The following is a 16,283-nucleotide window of genomic DNA, read 5'->3' as shown; positions in this document are numbered from 1 at the left end:
AGAAGCTGTGTAAGGCTCATACAAAGTACAAAAACCTTTTTATAGTATCAGTGCTTCACTCAAAACCAAGCAAAGACCAGGTCTAAGTTAAGACCAGGGTTCATACAGTCATGAAAACCTGGAAAAGTCATGGATTAAAAACAAAACGGTTACAGGCCTGGAGAAGTTTTGGTTCAAGCGCAACTTTTCTTGCCTAACCCTAACCACAGCTGGTTCTGTGATGTTACCCCTCCGCCTCACACTCTGCTCATCTGTTCTCTCCAACAGCTGGAAGGACGGTCTCGCCTTCAACGCTCTGATCCACAGACACAGACCGGATCTCATCGATTACGACAGCCTCAGAAAGGTAGACCGCCTCACACACACACACACACGCACACAGTTACACTACCGCTGGACATCAACACGAAACCCAGTCCAGACCCAAATGTTGTAAAGTCTTTGCATATTGTTATGCAAACTAGTAAAGTTTCAAATGACCACTAATCAAAAACTTGCTGATAATAATTTTGTTTTAAACGTGAAGTTGTCTTCTGACGCTGTGATTGGTTGTCTAGGATGACCCGGTGACCAACCTGAACAATGCCTTCGAGGTGGCTGAGAAGCACCTGGACATCCCCAAGATGTTGGACGCAGAAGGTAGGTTCTGACGTTTCCTGTGATTGATGCCGTGTTGTTGTTATAGTTTGGTCCTGCTATATATATATATGTGTGTGTGTGTGTGTGTGTGTGTACTGTAATCCACCCTACTGTATGCAAACTGTTTTCAATGAGTGGCTGTGTTTACATGCACACAACAAGGTGACTGTGATGCGAGTGGGCAGTAGTCTGTCATTTTACAACCCTTGTATTACATTTGTCAAGTACTCGTTTTCAGCTGTGATTCAAAATGTGAGCAGATTTAAAACAGGAACAGCTTCCTGTTTCAGTGTCAAGTGTTTAGAACAGGCTGGATTATCAACAGGCAAGGTGTTGCTTTATCAAAGCTCTTCTTCAAACTTCACAGTAGAACCAGAAGGCTAGTCTAGAGTTAGCACTGTTGAACATCAGCTGAACTAATCCCAGTTTAAACCTCTTCAATCTAACCACTGAGTAGACTGCAGAGGGCCCAAAGAAAGACACAACATCTCAACATTTAGAGCCCAGTTCAGTAAAGATGGAGGATCACTGAAGACTACATCCAAGTTCAACAGTATTCTCTCCCGTCATGTAACACTGAGGGGACGTCAGCTAGATGGAAGTTTGAATCTTTTCATTATTGAAGAAAAGAAAAACATCCACATAACAGCTGATTCATAACTTTCAACAGGAGTGAACATAGTTTGCAGGTCCCAATGCTTTCTGATGTAGTGAAACTGTAACACCGACCAATTTATAATCGCTTAATCAGTTTGAGTGATTTCTTTTTTTTTTTCACATTTGAGGAGCTGGAATCTTCTTTTTTGGTTTATTTACTCTGTCACAGTAAACTGAATATCTTCGAGTTGAGGACAAACAAAGACATTTAAGGATGTCATATTGGACATTTTATAGATGAAACAACTAATCGATCAATCGAAAATAATCAAAAAGATTCATTTACAATGAAAACAATTGCTGAATTTCATTATTGTCTCACTTCCATTACAGTCACAGTGTTGATGATCTCCAAATGCAGTTATATCAGGATCGATGGAGCCTCCATCCCTCCCCCTCCTCTTCTGTCTCCTCTCATTCTTTGGATTGTAAAAAAATTTCTTTGCGGAACTTAATTCTTGTTGTTCTAAAATATCCCACTTCCCCAGAAAATGAAGTTATGGTCATTCTGTCTGTTAACAGCTACAGCAGCTTGTTAAGTGTGTGTGTGCGTGTATACTATGTGAGTGCATGTCCCTTCACGTGTGTCCTGTGCTGTGTATAATCGCGTGTCGTCTGTCTTGCCTGTGTATATATATGTGCGTGTGTGTGTGTCTTCATAACCATGGTCTCCCCCCTTGTAGACATTGTGAACACTGCTCGTCCGGATGAGAAAGCCATAATGACTTATGTGTCCAGTTTCTACCATGCCTTCTCTGGAGCACAGAAGGTACCCTTTGACCCCCTGACCATGACCCTTTAACCCGCCCCTTCCTCGTTACTAACAAGGTGCGGCTTCCTGTCCAGCATGGCCTCAGTTTCTCGACAGCGCTGCTAAGCCCCCGAGCCTCGACAAGGACACTGGATTCATGGGGCACACAAACACACACAAGCTCAAATAGTGCGACTGTAACTGTGCTGGGGAACGCAGTAAATGTTCTGTCTTCTTGTCGAAATGAGTCCGTAGATTGCAGAAGAATGCAGCTCAGCTTCTTGGTAGCACTGTTTTTACAATGAATCGCTGTTATCAAGACAGTAATGGTTCATTGGTGTTTGCAGCAGCCAGACTTTTTAACTGCTAAGTTAACTATTCTACTATTTGTAGAATAAGATTGCGGTGGTTGCTTCATTGGATTGTTTCCTAATCGTGTGATCCAACCAAATCCAATATAACTCCAGAGAGTTGTAAAGTCCAAAAGTCAACATTGATACATACTGTAGATAGATCTGATCGTTTTTATCAAACGGAATATTCTGCTTCAGTCCATATTTGTTGGCTTGTAGCCTCAAAAATATTTGCCGTCAAAAAAGTTTGCTCTCCTGCTTGCTTCACAAAAGGATCACACACCTGTATTACAATGGTGGTCTAACAGCAATCTAACAGCACCATAGACTAAATGTATACAATCTAACAGCACCATAGACTAAATGTATACAATCTAACAGCGCCATAGACTAAATGTATACAATCTAACAGCACCATAGACTAAATGTATACAATCTAACAGCGCCATAGACTAAATGTATACAATCTAACAGCACCATAGACTAAATGTATACAATCTAACAGCGCCATAGACTAAATGTATACAATCTAACAGCGCCATAGACTAAATGTATACAATCTAACAGCGCCATAGACTAAATGTATACAATCTAACAGCACCATAGACTAAATGTATACAATCTAACAGCGCCATAGACTAAATGTATACAATCTAACAGCGCCATAGACTAAATGTATACAATCTAACAGCACCATAGACTAAATGTATACAATCTAACGGCACCATAGACTAAATGTATACAATCTAACAGCACCATAGACTAAATGTATACAATCTAACAGCGCCATAGACTAAATGTATACAATCTAACAGCGCCATAGACTAAATGTATACAATCTAACAGCGCCATAGACTAAATGTATACAATCTAACAGCACCATAGACTAAATGTATACAATCTAACAGCACCATAGACTAAATGTATACAATCTAACAGCACCATAAATAACATTTATAGAACCGCAATAATCAAAAAAATAATTTTTTCCCATCTTATTTTATATATTTTTTATAATATTTTATATACTACATTTTAGTTAATATTTACCAAATAATCTTTAATAAATCCTTTGTAAACATCTCTTAATATTACATAGGTTATTTTGTATTTGTAAAGCACTTGCACTGTTTAGTGCTGTGTAATATAAATCACTTTAAAGCTTTGCTGAGGTATCAAAGCATTTCATGATTGAGTGATGACTATTTCAACAAACGCTTGAGATTATCACATCGTGTAAAATAATTGTTCAAATTTAAGACCGTTGGTGCATTCAGTAGCATCTTCTATAACGAAAATGTCTCTGAATTTTACTATTTGATCTGTCACTCTCTTCTACCCTCCCATCTCTCGTTCCTCTCGTTCACCACCTCCTCCTCTTATTTAGCCTCCCCTGCCTGTAGGCCTCTGACAGGAAGCCAGTTGATGCGTCTCTTGTTTTGCTCCGCTTCCTCTAATTAATTTTCTGGCTCATTCAGAACTTGTTTGTGAGCCTCTGCAGTCTCAGGAGACGGCCGTGTGCGTGTGAACTTGTTCCATGTGCAGCTGATTCTCCTTCTTGAATTATTTACACAGTCAGACACAACAGAGACAGTTTGTATTTGTAGCAGCTTTGAACGATTAAAAACAAACTCGTAAATCTCCGGACGTGCTGCTTTTGTCAGCGTTGTACTATATTTTCTTACATCACATGTAATCCTGTTCACACAAAGCTTTTCATCAACATCTGGTGTTGTTTTCCAGTCAGTTATTCTTCCCAAATGTCCAAGTGAACAGTTACAGTCGAGACCCTGAAATTGTGTCGCAGTCATTTGTTAGGCGGGAAAAAAAAGATGTTAGTTTAATTTCAAAGGAAACTTTAAAGCATGTTGTGCTGATTAATGTGCTGTTTTTACAAATGAGGAATCGGCTGAATCAAATCTGCAGATTTATAAGATTTCTAAACTTCAAACCTAGAGCTGAAATTAATGATTGTATTTGTTTTGTTATGCTGTGGTTTAGTATTAGTTTGTAAAATGTCAAATATTGAAGGATGCCCAAGTTCCTAAAGCGCAAACTTTTTTTTTCTCCAAATGAGCGGTTTTAACCGAAAGAATCCCTTTACACACGGTGGGGGCGTGACGAATTAACCACAAGAAAATGCAAAATGCCTTTATTAACGCTGCAAAAGCGTAGAAAAATCCACCTTGTTCCGGAAACAAAACGTGTCGCTTTTTTGGCACATAATATGAAAGTACTCATGACAAAAACTGTTAGAAAAAAGTGAATTAATGTGTATGTTAATTGCGCGACAAAAAAAATGCGTTGCGTTTCATAGTTCTGTATCGACTTGTAGTTTCAGACCTCGGAGCATATAATAATATTATTATTATCCTGATCATGTAATGGCATCATTCCCACCCACTGAATGAACTTTCACACTTTGAATGATCTGCTTTGAGTAAATTCGCCTCAAACTCAGATTTAAAGAGCTTCATTTAGCAGACGATGTTTGTGTCCCGGCCTTGAACCTTGTGGCTCCAGTGTCCTTCAGCTCACTTCAAGAGGACATGCGTCCTCCCGCTGAAGTCCCTCCTCCTGCTGTCAGTGTGGGGGGAGGATGCTGGTGGTGGTAATAGGAGGAACCTGAAGCTGTGGACCTAAAGAGGGAGCCACTATCTCTTCCTAACCCTTGCGCAAGGACAATATAGCTTTGGCTTCACTCTCTCTCTGTCTCTCTCTCTGTTTACTTTCCTTCGCCAACCTCTCTCTGTCCTGCTGGGTGATGCGTAGACATCGTGGGTACGCTGAGGCCGGATGAGAAGGCCATAATGACCTATGTGTCCTGCTTCTATCACGCCTTCTCTGGCGCGCAGAAGGTGAGCTTTTCACGCTTTTTCAGACTCGCATTAACACTTCAGTGCAACAACAGAAAAAACAGGGTTTCCATCAGTCGTTATGACATGGGTCATTTTTCTTCGGGAATGTAGGTGATATCATCTAGTGTCCAAAAGTGGGTCAAATCACAGGAACATACTGGAATGTTTCCCCTGCATTTATTAGATGGAGATGCTTTATGCGTCTCCTCATTGGAAATCAGATTGCTCTCTTTTACGTAGTTCTGGAAACCAGAACTACGTAAGGGAAATGTCAACAGATTAGGATCATAATGGGAGCTCTGACGACAAGAAATGCTTTCTGATGCTTCTGTTTCTCTGGACATCGACTGTGTTTCCCCCAAAGTGGCTTTACCTTATGATCTGGATTTAAATTCCCAAACTCATGTTAGTAATGTGATCATCTACTGTATACTCTCCTACTGAAAGAATACCATGTGCCTTCACTAGATTATGGATCTCAGCTGGGCAACTGAAGACGCACTATTAGACCAGTATCACAAATGCTTCCAATATAGCTTAAGATGCTGGATCTCATCATCATCGTATCATTTATCAGCTCATTTAGGCTACGCAGGAACAACCACACGTGTCACCTGCTACCGGATCAGCACTGCACATGTGCACACTAGTACTTCACACCTGTTGTTAAAACACTCGTGTGAACAACTAATTATCGTTGAAACCAGGAGGAGAACTAGTTAACGTTGGCTGTTAGCAGTCGGCGGGCAGCACAGTGCTGCTCGGCTACAGAAGGGAGCTAACGGCTAACCTTAATGGAGGTTGCACCGAGTTACATTATAATAGCTCTATTCAGTCAAAATAAGTATTGGGCAAAAGTGAATTATAACGCTATCATGATGCGATATGAAATTAGATATTAGAGAGGGAAGTATTACCCGTTTAACTTTTGGATCGGCACGATAACTATTCGGAATCGGGAAGAAAAAAAATCTTATCGGAAACATCCAATTTGAATTTATATGCATGTATACATATACTGTGTGTGTGTGTGTATATTCTAGTGTTGAAAAGATTCAACACTAGAATACTATCGATTACTAAAAATCGATGCAAGGCTTAGTTTACTTTTGCTCCTTAATAAAGCAAAACTATTTTGTATCTGATTAATTGATGGAATAATCAGTAGAATGATCAATTACTAAAATAAGTGCAAGCTGCAGCCTTAATTTCCTCCAGAATACATGTCCGTGTGGTCGTGTCCGTCCCTCCGGTGGAAAGCGATGAGAAGTGAACGATCATCCCACTGATGTGGTTTTGGGAAATGCAGACCTGTTTGGGTTTATTACTGCGGGAAACACTGGTCGATGTCCTCCAGTTTCTCTTCAGCCATTAACATCTCTCAACTCTAAATGTTTGTTTTATTGTGTGATATTATTTGGTTGTGTGTGTGTGTATATATATACATGGAATATATTAGCTTAGAAGTAAATATTTCAACTTCAAAGCGTGTTAGAACGGCAAATAGAAAGTTAGTTGTACAGAATATTTTGGCTTTAATCCACATGTCAAAGTACTGTGTACTGTGTTTGTTTTATTCCAGCGGTACAGTAGTGTAATATCCTAGGCAGCCCTACCGATGTGGACTACAGCGCTACATGAACCTGTAACTAGATGTATGGACTGACTCCTGAGTTTTGTCGGGAGACGCATGGAGCTTTAAAACACAAAGATTGATTTTTGTTTTTGGCACATTTAAACTAACCATCAACAGCTGGAGCATGATTTTATTAGTCCAATCCATTTGACTTCCATTTGTTTGAGTTCATTTGCACTTTTCTTTAACAATGTGTGCCTTTATGGTTGGATTTATTCCTATTCACTGCCTGTGTGTGGAGTGTGTAATCACAAATTAGGGAAGTAACAGAGTTATGATAACGCTAGTAATAAAAGCCCAGGTTGAGGTTGTTGCAAAGAGCCGGAGACGCTTGTGTTCTGTTTGTTTTAGTGACTTTTTAACGCGCAGCTACAGTGAATGGACTCAATGTCACAGTGCTTTATCCAATCACTGCGAGCGCCACTCACCACTCCGTTTCCCGATAGGCCGAGACGGCCGCCAATCGCATCTGCAAAGTGCTGGCCGTCAACCAGGAGAACGAGCAAATGATGGAGGACTACGAGAAGCTGGCCAGCGAGGTGAGGACAAACACCCTCTTCCTCTGAGATCCTCGACGTCCCCCTGAACATTCCACACATGCCGATACACCGTCTAGAAAATAACTTTGATCACGAGCGTCCTGAACCCGTCTTCTTCTCTGCCTCCCAGCTGCTGGAGTGGATCCGTCGCACCGTCCCCTGGCTGGAGAACCGGACCCAGGAGAAGACCGTGAACGACATGCAGGCGAAGCAGGAGGACTTCAGAGACTACCGCTGTGTCCACAAACCGCCCAAGGTACGGGGAGTTACTTCTGCGGTGCAAATAGGCACAGCGACATGTGAGAGTGGCTTTTAGATTTAACGGTAACCAGTCTCGCTTAGAGCCAGTTGAGGGTCTTTGTCCCGACGCTGCATGAATGTGTCCACTAATGCTTGCGAGCCTCTTGTCTTCAGGTCCAAGAGAAATGCCAGCTGGAGATCAGCTTCAACACTCTGCAGACTAAACTGAGACTCAGCAACAGACCTGCCTTCATGCCATCAGAGGGACGCATGGTGTCTGTATGTATGCAGTGATCGTTCGTGTCACCCATTTTGTATTAAAAAGGTCCACGTCTTAAGACATTTCAAGTTTATTATCTGTTACAGGCTGCATAAAATATGCCCATCGCATTAGAAAAAAGATAAAGTTCAACTCATTCTACCAATTGTGAACTAGAGAGGCAAAGAAACGGGCGCCGCGCTGTACTCTGATATCAGTATCTCATACCGTCTGGTCTCAGGATATCAACGGAGCGTGGCACACTTTGGAGGGGGCGGAGAAGGGCTACGAGGAGTGGATCCTCAGCGAGATCCGCCGCCTGGAGAGACTGGAGCACTTGGCCGAGAAGTTCCACCAGAAGGCCGCCATCCACGAATCCTGGACCGACGGTACGTGGAGGGTTTAATCACACACACACGTCCACACTGGGTGGACATACCGAGTACTGGGCTGAATCGCCTCTGGGATCAAGTTGGATCCTCTTCTTTTATTTTATTCATTTGTTTTTGCCTCAGTTTGAAGATGTAAAATCCCTCCAACTGCACTTTTTGTTAAAAGTGGAATTGTTAAGGGACATAAATAATGACAGAACACAGCTTTGGTGTTTATTTAACCAGTCAGCCTTCCTCCTGAAGAGAGCAGATGATGCAGGTATTTCAAACAATGCACTTAAAGCACAATTTAGTTTTTTTTAAAGTGTAGTAAGCGTTTATTTTCTTAAGGAAAACTATGACTAAATATGTTCGTCAAGAACCTTTTTATCCCCACGACTGGTGATCCGTCTTTATTTTCGTTATCGAAAAAAAGAGGAGACAAAATATTATAGATTATTCTTTCTATCCTGTACGGAGTTCGTCGGAACACGAACACGCTCATTCAAAATGCGTCTTACAATAAGCAACTTTCAGATAAATGTGTTGTGTGTGTGTATGCAGGTAAGGAGGCCATGCTGACGCAGAAAGACTACGAGACCTCCACCCTGTCAGAGGTCAAGGCGTTGCTACGGAAACACGAGGCCTTTGAGAGCGACCTGGCGGCCCATCAGGACCGAGTGGAGCAGATCGCCGCCATCGCACAGGAGCTCAAGTGAGGAACAAGTGTGGAAAGGAAAAACAGCTGTGGACCCGACGGTCACCGTGTGAAAACAATAATACAACAGAAAGTCGAGGGGATTTTTTTTCATTGGATTTTGAATTATTGCAGAAAAACAAGCTCTATCACAAACAAACGTTTATGATACTTCCACGCAGGAAGAAACCTTCTGAGAAGGCAGGTTGCTACCGTGGCGTTGTCTGTTCCGGGAGTTGGCCATGTTTATGTCCATCAACTTTAACCCTTTCGCTGTGTTTTCACTTCATGGAAGTTAATTGAAACAATTTGGTCGCCTAAACATTTGAATCGCCTCTCGTGTCACTTCTGGACGGTGAAAAATGCCGAACTCAAGGCTTCAAAACAGTCCACAAACCAAATAGTGTCACTGTGGCTACATCCTTTTCTTTGGTAGTCTATGGTTATACGTTTTGTGCAGCAAGATAATCTTCACAAATTTTGTGGCGTAAATAAGCTACGTAAATGGCCAAAAGTAAAAGGCTAACGCTAGGCTACAAAGGAACTACACCACGGTCAGATGGCTTCACGTCACCACTGCTAAGCTAAAGGCGGACCAGTTGGCAGTGATGACGTTTTGCAGTCTCATTTCGACACTTATTAGCAACCGCCTTTTTTAAAAGCATTAAATTACTAGTAGACCTTATTTCAGGCATCTAACCAAAAACCCACTCAAGAAACCCATCCGGGTGTTCGGACTCGTTCCTGCAGCACACTACTCTTACTCTATAGAACTGGATCATTCATCTGTTCAAGTGAAGCATGGGCTCTGAACTCCTCTGCTCTGTTTGCAGCGAGCTGGACTACTACGACTCCGCCAAGGTCAACGCTCGCTGTCAGAAGATCTGCGACCAGTGGGACTCCCTGGGAGCCTTCACCCAGAGCCGCAAAGAGTCACTGGAGGTAACGCTCACTCATCAGTCCGCTGTGTATATGTGGCCACTAAATATCGGGCCATTTGCTAATGTATTCTACACCCTCACTGATGGCACACAGATCTGGAAAGTCAACTTCTTCGGCTGTCTTTAGTGGTTTATGCCGATGCTTAGCTTGACAAGCTTTTGCACTCCTTCTGTACTTCTGTTGTCAAACTGCATGCGCACACGTACATCATCGTTGTTTACGGAATGTGAAATGGTCTGTAGAGCTTTATGAAAATGATTATGCCTCATCGTTTGAAACCATTGTTTTGCGGGGGACAAAATTGTCGAGGGTGTTTGTGTTTATAAGTTTGTAGAAAATAGAAGGTAGAAAAAACAGTTTTTTGTGTAATGTTATCCATCTCTAATGCCTAGTGAAGTATTTACTCTGTCCTCAAACAGCTGTATCAAGTACTAGTATCCACACGTTTACGTTCTTGTCATTAATTTGTTAAAATGTATTTTGATAAAACTCCTCCTCTGGCCGTTTCCTTGCCAACAGAGGACAGAGAAGCAGCTGGAGTCGATAGACGAGCTTTACCTGGAGTACGCCAAGAGAGCGGCGCCCTTCAACAACTGGATGGAGGGAGCGATGGAGGACCTGCAGGACATGTTCATCGTCCACAATATCGAGGAGATCCAGGTAACCTGTCCAGATAAACCGGTAAACTATATCTGGCACAAGATACATTTTTATTACAGATATAATAAATGTGTTTTTTCTCCTCCTCCAGGGTCTCATCACAGCCCACGAGCAGTTCAAGTCCACCCTGGCGGAGGCCAACAAGGAGCGGGAGGCCATCCAGGCCATCCAGGCCGAGGTGCAGAAGATCGCCCAGAGCAACGGCATCAAGCTGAGCGGAGCCAACCCGTACACCACCATCACACCCGAGAGCATCGACGGCAAGTGGGAGAAGGTAGGCTGCAGACCGCGCTCGGTACAGGGGGACCTGGCACAAGTCATGGGTTTTAAAAATGGCAGATAACCCGGAGAGGTTTCGGAAGAAAAATGAATAAACCCAGAAAGTTTTTGGAAAAGGAAAATAGAAATTTGTTTCACAAATGTATAATAGAGCGATGCAGGGATGACGTCTTTCTGTCGGCCAACAGGAAGTTAGAATCACACTGGTTCTCTCGGCAAAAAGCCAACGGGATTTTTCCATTCCATTTTGAATTATTTAAAAAAAAGGGTTATTTATTCTACCTTTATTTAACCAGATAAGTCAATTGAGAACCAGTTCTCATTTACAATGACGACCTGGCCCAAAGAGGCAGCAACAGGAAGCAAGTCGTTACAAACGTCTCTCGCGCAAAGGTTTGTGAAACTTATGTTTCGTTCAGCAGGATAATCTTCACTAAAACAAACCCGACACGGTATACACGAGGAGTCTGTGACGGACTCGTCGGGGTGAGGACGGTTTGTAGTCTCATTTAGCCGTTCGTTAGCAACCGCCTGTTGTAAAACAAGTCATGCAGAGACACAAACCAGCGTTGTCAGCTCTTATTCCCCAACAGTCATAACCGGTCATTCAAAGCCAAAAAGAGCCATCGTATAGTAGAACATGTGTATATGTTATGTGTGCTATATATGTATAGTATAACATATACATATGTATATGTTGAAAGAAAGGCCATAGTGTAGTACGATGGAAACAAAACAATACTCTGCTGTTGTGATTACAATTATGTTTCCTGACTGTACATTTTACGTCAAGAGTCTAAAAACTTTATTTATTATTATTTACAACCGCTCTGATCGACTTATTTCAAGATATACTTTGGTAAAAGAGTTTATGGTTACAAATAAGGTTGAACCCCGTTTGTAATGATTAGAAGTGTTTTATTCTTTCCCCATAACTCATATTTTTGTTCTATCTTATTGAGTTCATGTGGACATGATGCATTGGAGATGATTTCCATGTTCTGCTCTTGTTTGTCATCTCTGACGCTTCTTGGACTGGTTATTGTTATTCGCTTTAGGGAGATGAACTTCAGTAACTCCACAGAGTTAACCAATAAAAGCAGCAAACACTTGATGCAGGTCTATATATTTTGTTGTTGTGCATACCAGAACCATAAGCTGTACCTCGTCCAGTATTTATTTAGAGATGACTAGTTGATTGATTACTAACGTAGCTGCAGCGAGCCAAAGATCTCTGCAGGCCGAATGATCTAAAGATGTTCTCCAGGTGTGTGTGTGTGTTACAGTAGGAAGTCTTTCTAATGTGTCTGTGTGTGTGTGTTTGCAGGCGATGGCCATGGTGCCGCTGCGTGACACCGCCCTGCAGGGCGAGCTCAACAAGCAGAACTCCAACGACACCCTGAGAGCCAAGTTCGCCACCCAGGCCAACACGGTCGGCGCCTACATACAGGCCAAAATGGAGGTAACTGATTCCGCCCACGCAGTCGAGTCCGACTGACAGTTGCGTGCAAAGCACTTCCTCACCGCACAGCTGTGTTTGTCGCAGCTTCTCCGGGCCAACATTGTGCAACAGTGAGCTCATAGAGCAAAGTAGGGTCTGTTTTTTTTTCACATGGCTGATCACTAGTTTTTGGGATTGGGCCTTTATCCTGCTGCAACACGCACCGCTCCACTCACAACCGTTCATGACAGTACATACTTTATTTTCAGACATATTTTGTTGTTTTTTTTAAATGGAGCTGCTGCAACTTGTCACTGTCGCATCTTCACTTACGGTGCTTTCACACTAGTCCCGGTTGGTTTCGGTTAAAACAAACTCCGGTCCGGTGTAGTCCGGTTCCTTTTGGGCTCCTCTGACAGCTGTCAATTGAAACCCGTTGGGGACCAAACAAACTGAATCGAGACCCCCTAAAAAGGCTGGTCTCGGTCCGCTTCCCAGTGGACTCTGATGCGGTTCGTTTGTGGTGTGAAAGCAAACCGGATTTTATGATAGAAGATATGTGTGTGAGAGCTTGCGTCCGAGCGTCTTCCGAAGATTTCACACTCGCAGCGGTCAACAGGACAGTAAAACACTCGTGTGCATCTTTTGTCGGCAGGAAATCGGCAGGATATCCATCGAGATGAACGGCACCCTGGAGGACCAGCTGACCAACCTGAAGGAGTACCAGAAGACCATCATGTCGTACATGCCCGAAATCAACACGCTGGAGGGGTACCATCAGCTCATCCAGGAGGCCCTCATCTTCGACAACCAGTACACCTCCTACACGATGGAGGTAACACACACACACACACACACACACACACACACACCTTCATGAATGAATCCGTTCGATCATCGCGGTCTCGCTCACAAATGCTGTTTTGTGCCTTTTTTGAAAGTTATTTCTAAAGCTCATTAGTCTTTTTTTCCCCCTAAAATTTTTAAATGCAACGTGTGTCCTCCCCCCACCTCTCCCCGTCTCCCTTTGCTTCCTCCCTCTCGTGTCCTCCCTCACAGCACCTCCGCGTGGGCTGGGAGCAGCTGCTGACCACCATCGCCAGAACCATCAACGAGGTGGAGAACCAGATCCTGACGCGTGACGCCAAGGGCATCACCCAGGAGCAGCTCCACGAGTACCGCGCCTCCTTCAACCACTTTGACAAGGTCAGGGGCCCGAGCTCCGGGGCCACGGCTCACACAGCACACTTGTTCGGCAGTCTCTATACTCGCTATATCACAGTGTTACAAGAGGTCCTCTGGAGAATCAGTTCTTGGGCTGGGAGCTGAGTCATTTTATCTTTCTTTGCTGGTATTGTTTAATTCAGTTGTATCTGGGCAGCAGGCTTTATGTTGACACAGTCGGCTCAGTAAAACACACATACAAAGATTGTTGCAGTTAATCGGTTCCTTTTTTGATTATATTTACTTTAATATCACAGCATAAAACATGCATACAGAGCAGTAAACAGTTTTTGATTATTTATTTTTAATATTTTGATTTATACATTTACTGGCAGTTGTGTAAAATCGCTTTGCATTATTGTCAGTCTACATTTTTCATGAGGATTTAGCTTCTATATGAATGCGTAACGCGACTGAATGTTCAGTCCTTACTAGGGGGTGAGAGAAGAGCCAAGCGCGTGAGTATTCATCCAGATGTTTAGCACATGTTGGGGAGAGCAGAGAGGGAGAGGGAGAGTGTACCGGGGTGGGGTTTGGTGACCGGCTCTTACTTTAGCTGAGAGGGCAAAGGGTGAGGATATGATGTGGGAATCACAGTACAGGTCCAGACTAAAGACTGATGTGTTAGTCACAGGGACAGGTTGGCTGTTTCTGAAGGGGGGTAGAATGAGGTACTTATCTGTAATCGGTGTATTACTACAGTAGATGGAGTTCGGAGAAATAGACCGCAGAACCAGCACGAGAGCAAAGCAATATACTGCTGTGGACGAGGGGGGGGGGGGGGGGGGGCAGCAGCAACATGTATTTTAGACGAAAAGAAAAAAAATCGATATCAGAGAATTAGTGTCCGCTATATTTAGAATACTTTCACCGCTTTAGTTTACCATCAAATAGGCTTTCCCTACGGGGAACTGAAGCCGGTATCGATGCTCTCTTTAGAGCCACCAGACTAACGGCTTCAGTTCCCCAGAGAGGGCTGTCAGTCGGCACGGTAAAGCGGTGAAAGTATTCTGAGTATAGCGGACACTTAAATTGATATCGATATTTTTAAAATACGTCCACAGCAGTACATTGTTTCTCTAAACTCCATCTACAGTCCTGACTATGGAGAAGCACCTCATGCAACCCCACTTCAAAAACAACCCAACGTTCCCTTTAGGGTCGATGAAAACATAACGACTACGGTACATTTTAGCTGTACAGCTGTTGTGTCTTCACCCTGATGGCGGGTCAGAACCTGTTATTTGTAGTATGAAGATGCACTCGCCTCACAACTGGTGCTTCACTGGATGTAAAATGCACAACGTGTCGCCAACCTTCTGTGTGTCAAACCACCGCCATTCACCATCTCACACCACTATGTGTGTGCGTGTCACTTTGTGTGTCACTGATTCACGCTGCTGTCCGACACTCATCCATCACATCACAGCGGTGTTTCTGGGCACACGCCACTAGAATCTCCACACAGGACACGAGGAACGTCATCACCATGTTTTCCTCTTTAAACAGTGGCATTTTTAATGTTTATGCGAACACACTTCATGACTAACTCAAGATGTGTCCGGTCCTCAACGGGTCCGTCGTGTGTGTTGACATTGTCTAAATGTCCGTGAATGTCTTGTCTGTCCCCCTCCATCCTCCATGTCCTCATCTTCCCCTCTGCATGCCCGTGTGGATCTCACGCTCGCCATCCACCACCCATCCCCGTGTTGTGATTTGACGTGTCGTTGGGTGTTGGGCTGATCTCAGGACCACAGCGGGGCACTGATGGCCGAGGAGTTCAAGGCCTGCTTGATCAGTCTGGGCTACGACGTGGAGAACGAGAAGCAGGTAGGAGCCGTTCGGAGAGAGTCGCTGTTTTGTCGGGGCCTCCGAGCAGGAGAGCGGAGCGGTGATCACTGGGCAATCTGAGCCGGGGCTAAAGCCGTCGATCATTTTCAGGTTTTTTCATTGATTGTTTGAAGAAACAATGAGGAGGATTTTCTTAAAATAAACAAAAAAACATACAAAATCATACCAAAAATAGAAAGTTGTACCCTGTAGTATCGGACGTGTTTTTCACTCGCACGCCTCACACAACAGATATTTTAAACATTAGACATTTTAAATCAATTCACTCATCTGCACAAGAACACACTGCATTTGTATTTATTTTGAGTTATTTAACCTTCATTTATCCAGAATGATCCCATTGAGTTAGAATCTCATTTCCAAGAGGGGTCCTGGCCAAGATGACGGCGTAAAGAAATTTCTCAAAAGCATCACACAAAAACATAAACAAGAGTTTAAAAAGCAAATTGCATAAGAACTTTAAAATGTCACCAGCAAGACTGCACGTACAACTCTAAACTCACCTCGAAATGGAAGCAAGATGACAGTGAAGTCTGGCTTCAAACATTTTAAAAGATCATAATCCCTCACACTGAAGACAAAACATCTGGATTACTGACACAATTGGATTAGTAATTAAATTTTCAGATAAAAAGAACAAGATAAGGATGTAAACTGTGCGAGTATATTCTGAAAATGATTGGTGCTTGTGCCTTCCTGCATCACAGTTTTTAGATCATAAACATTGGTCACGTTTTATCTATATTAATTTGACAAACTTAATACCTGATATTGTTGTTATATGAAACAAACTGGTCCGTGATCAGCCGGCTCCGAGACTCCTGCTCAGGGTCCAAGGCAGGGTTCAGTCCACCAGCATGGAGGGCAGAGACGATGTCCCTGTTGG

At 43.2% G+C, this 16,283-nt stretch overlaps 1 protein-coding gene across 2 annotated transcripts in view; it reads left to right on the top strand.

The window, feature by feature from the left end:
- LOC142971472 (alpha-actinin-4-like) overlaps nucleotides 1–16,283 on the top strand; it is a 59,196-nt gene that overhangs the window by 38,176 nt on the left and 4,737 nt on the right. Inside the window, exons 6-20 of one of the 2 annotated variants that reach the window (XM_076112010.1) lie at nucleotides 268–346; nucleotides 558–639; nucleotides 5,173–5,258; nucleotides 7,341–7,433; nucleotides 7,564–7,689; nucleotides 7,848–7,952; nucleotides 8,174–8,321; nucleotides 8,868–9,018; nucleotides 9,834–9,942; nucleotides 10,462–10,602; nucleotides 10,694–10,876; nucleotides 12,209–12,343; nucleotides 12,978–13,157; nucleotides 13,382–13,528; nucleotides 15,296–15,376. In XM_076112010.1, coding sequence (XP_075968125.1) covers nucleotides 268–346; nucleotides 558–639; nucleotides 5,173–5,258; nucleotides 7,341–7,433; nucleotides 7,564–7,689; nucleotides 7,848–7,952; nucleotides 8,174–8,321; nucleotides 8,868–9,018; nucleotides 9,834–9,942; nucleotides 10,462–10,602; nucleotides 10,694–10,876; nucleotides 12,209–12,343; nucleotides 12,978–13,157; nucleotides 13,382–13,528; nucleotides 15,296–15,376 — 1,846 coding nt within the window. Of the gene's footprint in view, nucleotides 1–267; nucleotides 347–557; nucleotides 640–1,979; nucleotides 2,066–5,172; nucleotides 5,259–7,340; nucleotides 7,434–7,563; nucleotides 7,690–7,847; nucleotides 7,953–8,173; nucleotides 8,322–8,867; nucleotides 9,019–9,833; nucleotides 9,943–10,461; nucleotides 10,603–10,693; nucleotides 10,877–12,208; nucleotides 12,344–12,977; nucleotides 13,158–13,381; nucleotides 13,529–15,295; nucleotides 15,377–16,283 lie in introns of both variants that reach the window. The other variant, XM_076112009.1, reaches the window with a different exon arrangement.

Source organism: Anarhichas minor, unplaced genomic scaffold (genome assembly GCF_050575085.1).
Source record: "Anarhichas minor isolate MPS153535 unplaced genomic scaffold, ASM5057508v1 ptg000046l, whole genome shotgun sequence".
In the NCBI taxonomy this organism is placed as follows: domain Eukaryota; kingdom Metazoa; phylum Chordata; class Actinopteri; order Perciformes; family Anarhichadidae; genus Anarhichas; species Anarhichas minor.
Note: the sequence above shows the minus strand (reverse complement) of the source record. Positions and strands in the feature narration are given on the sequence as shown.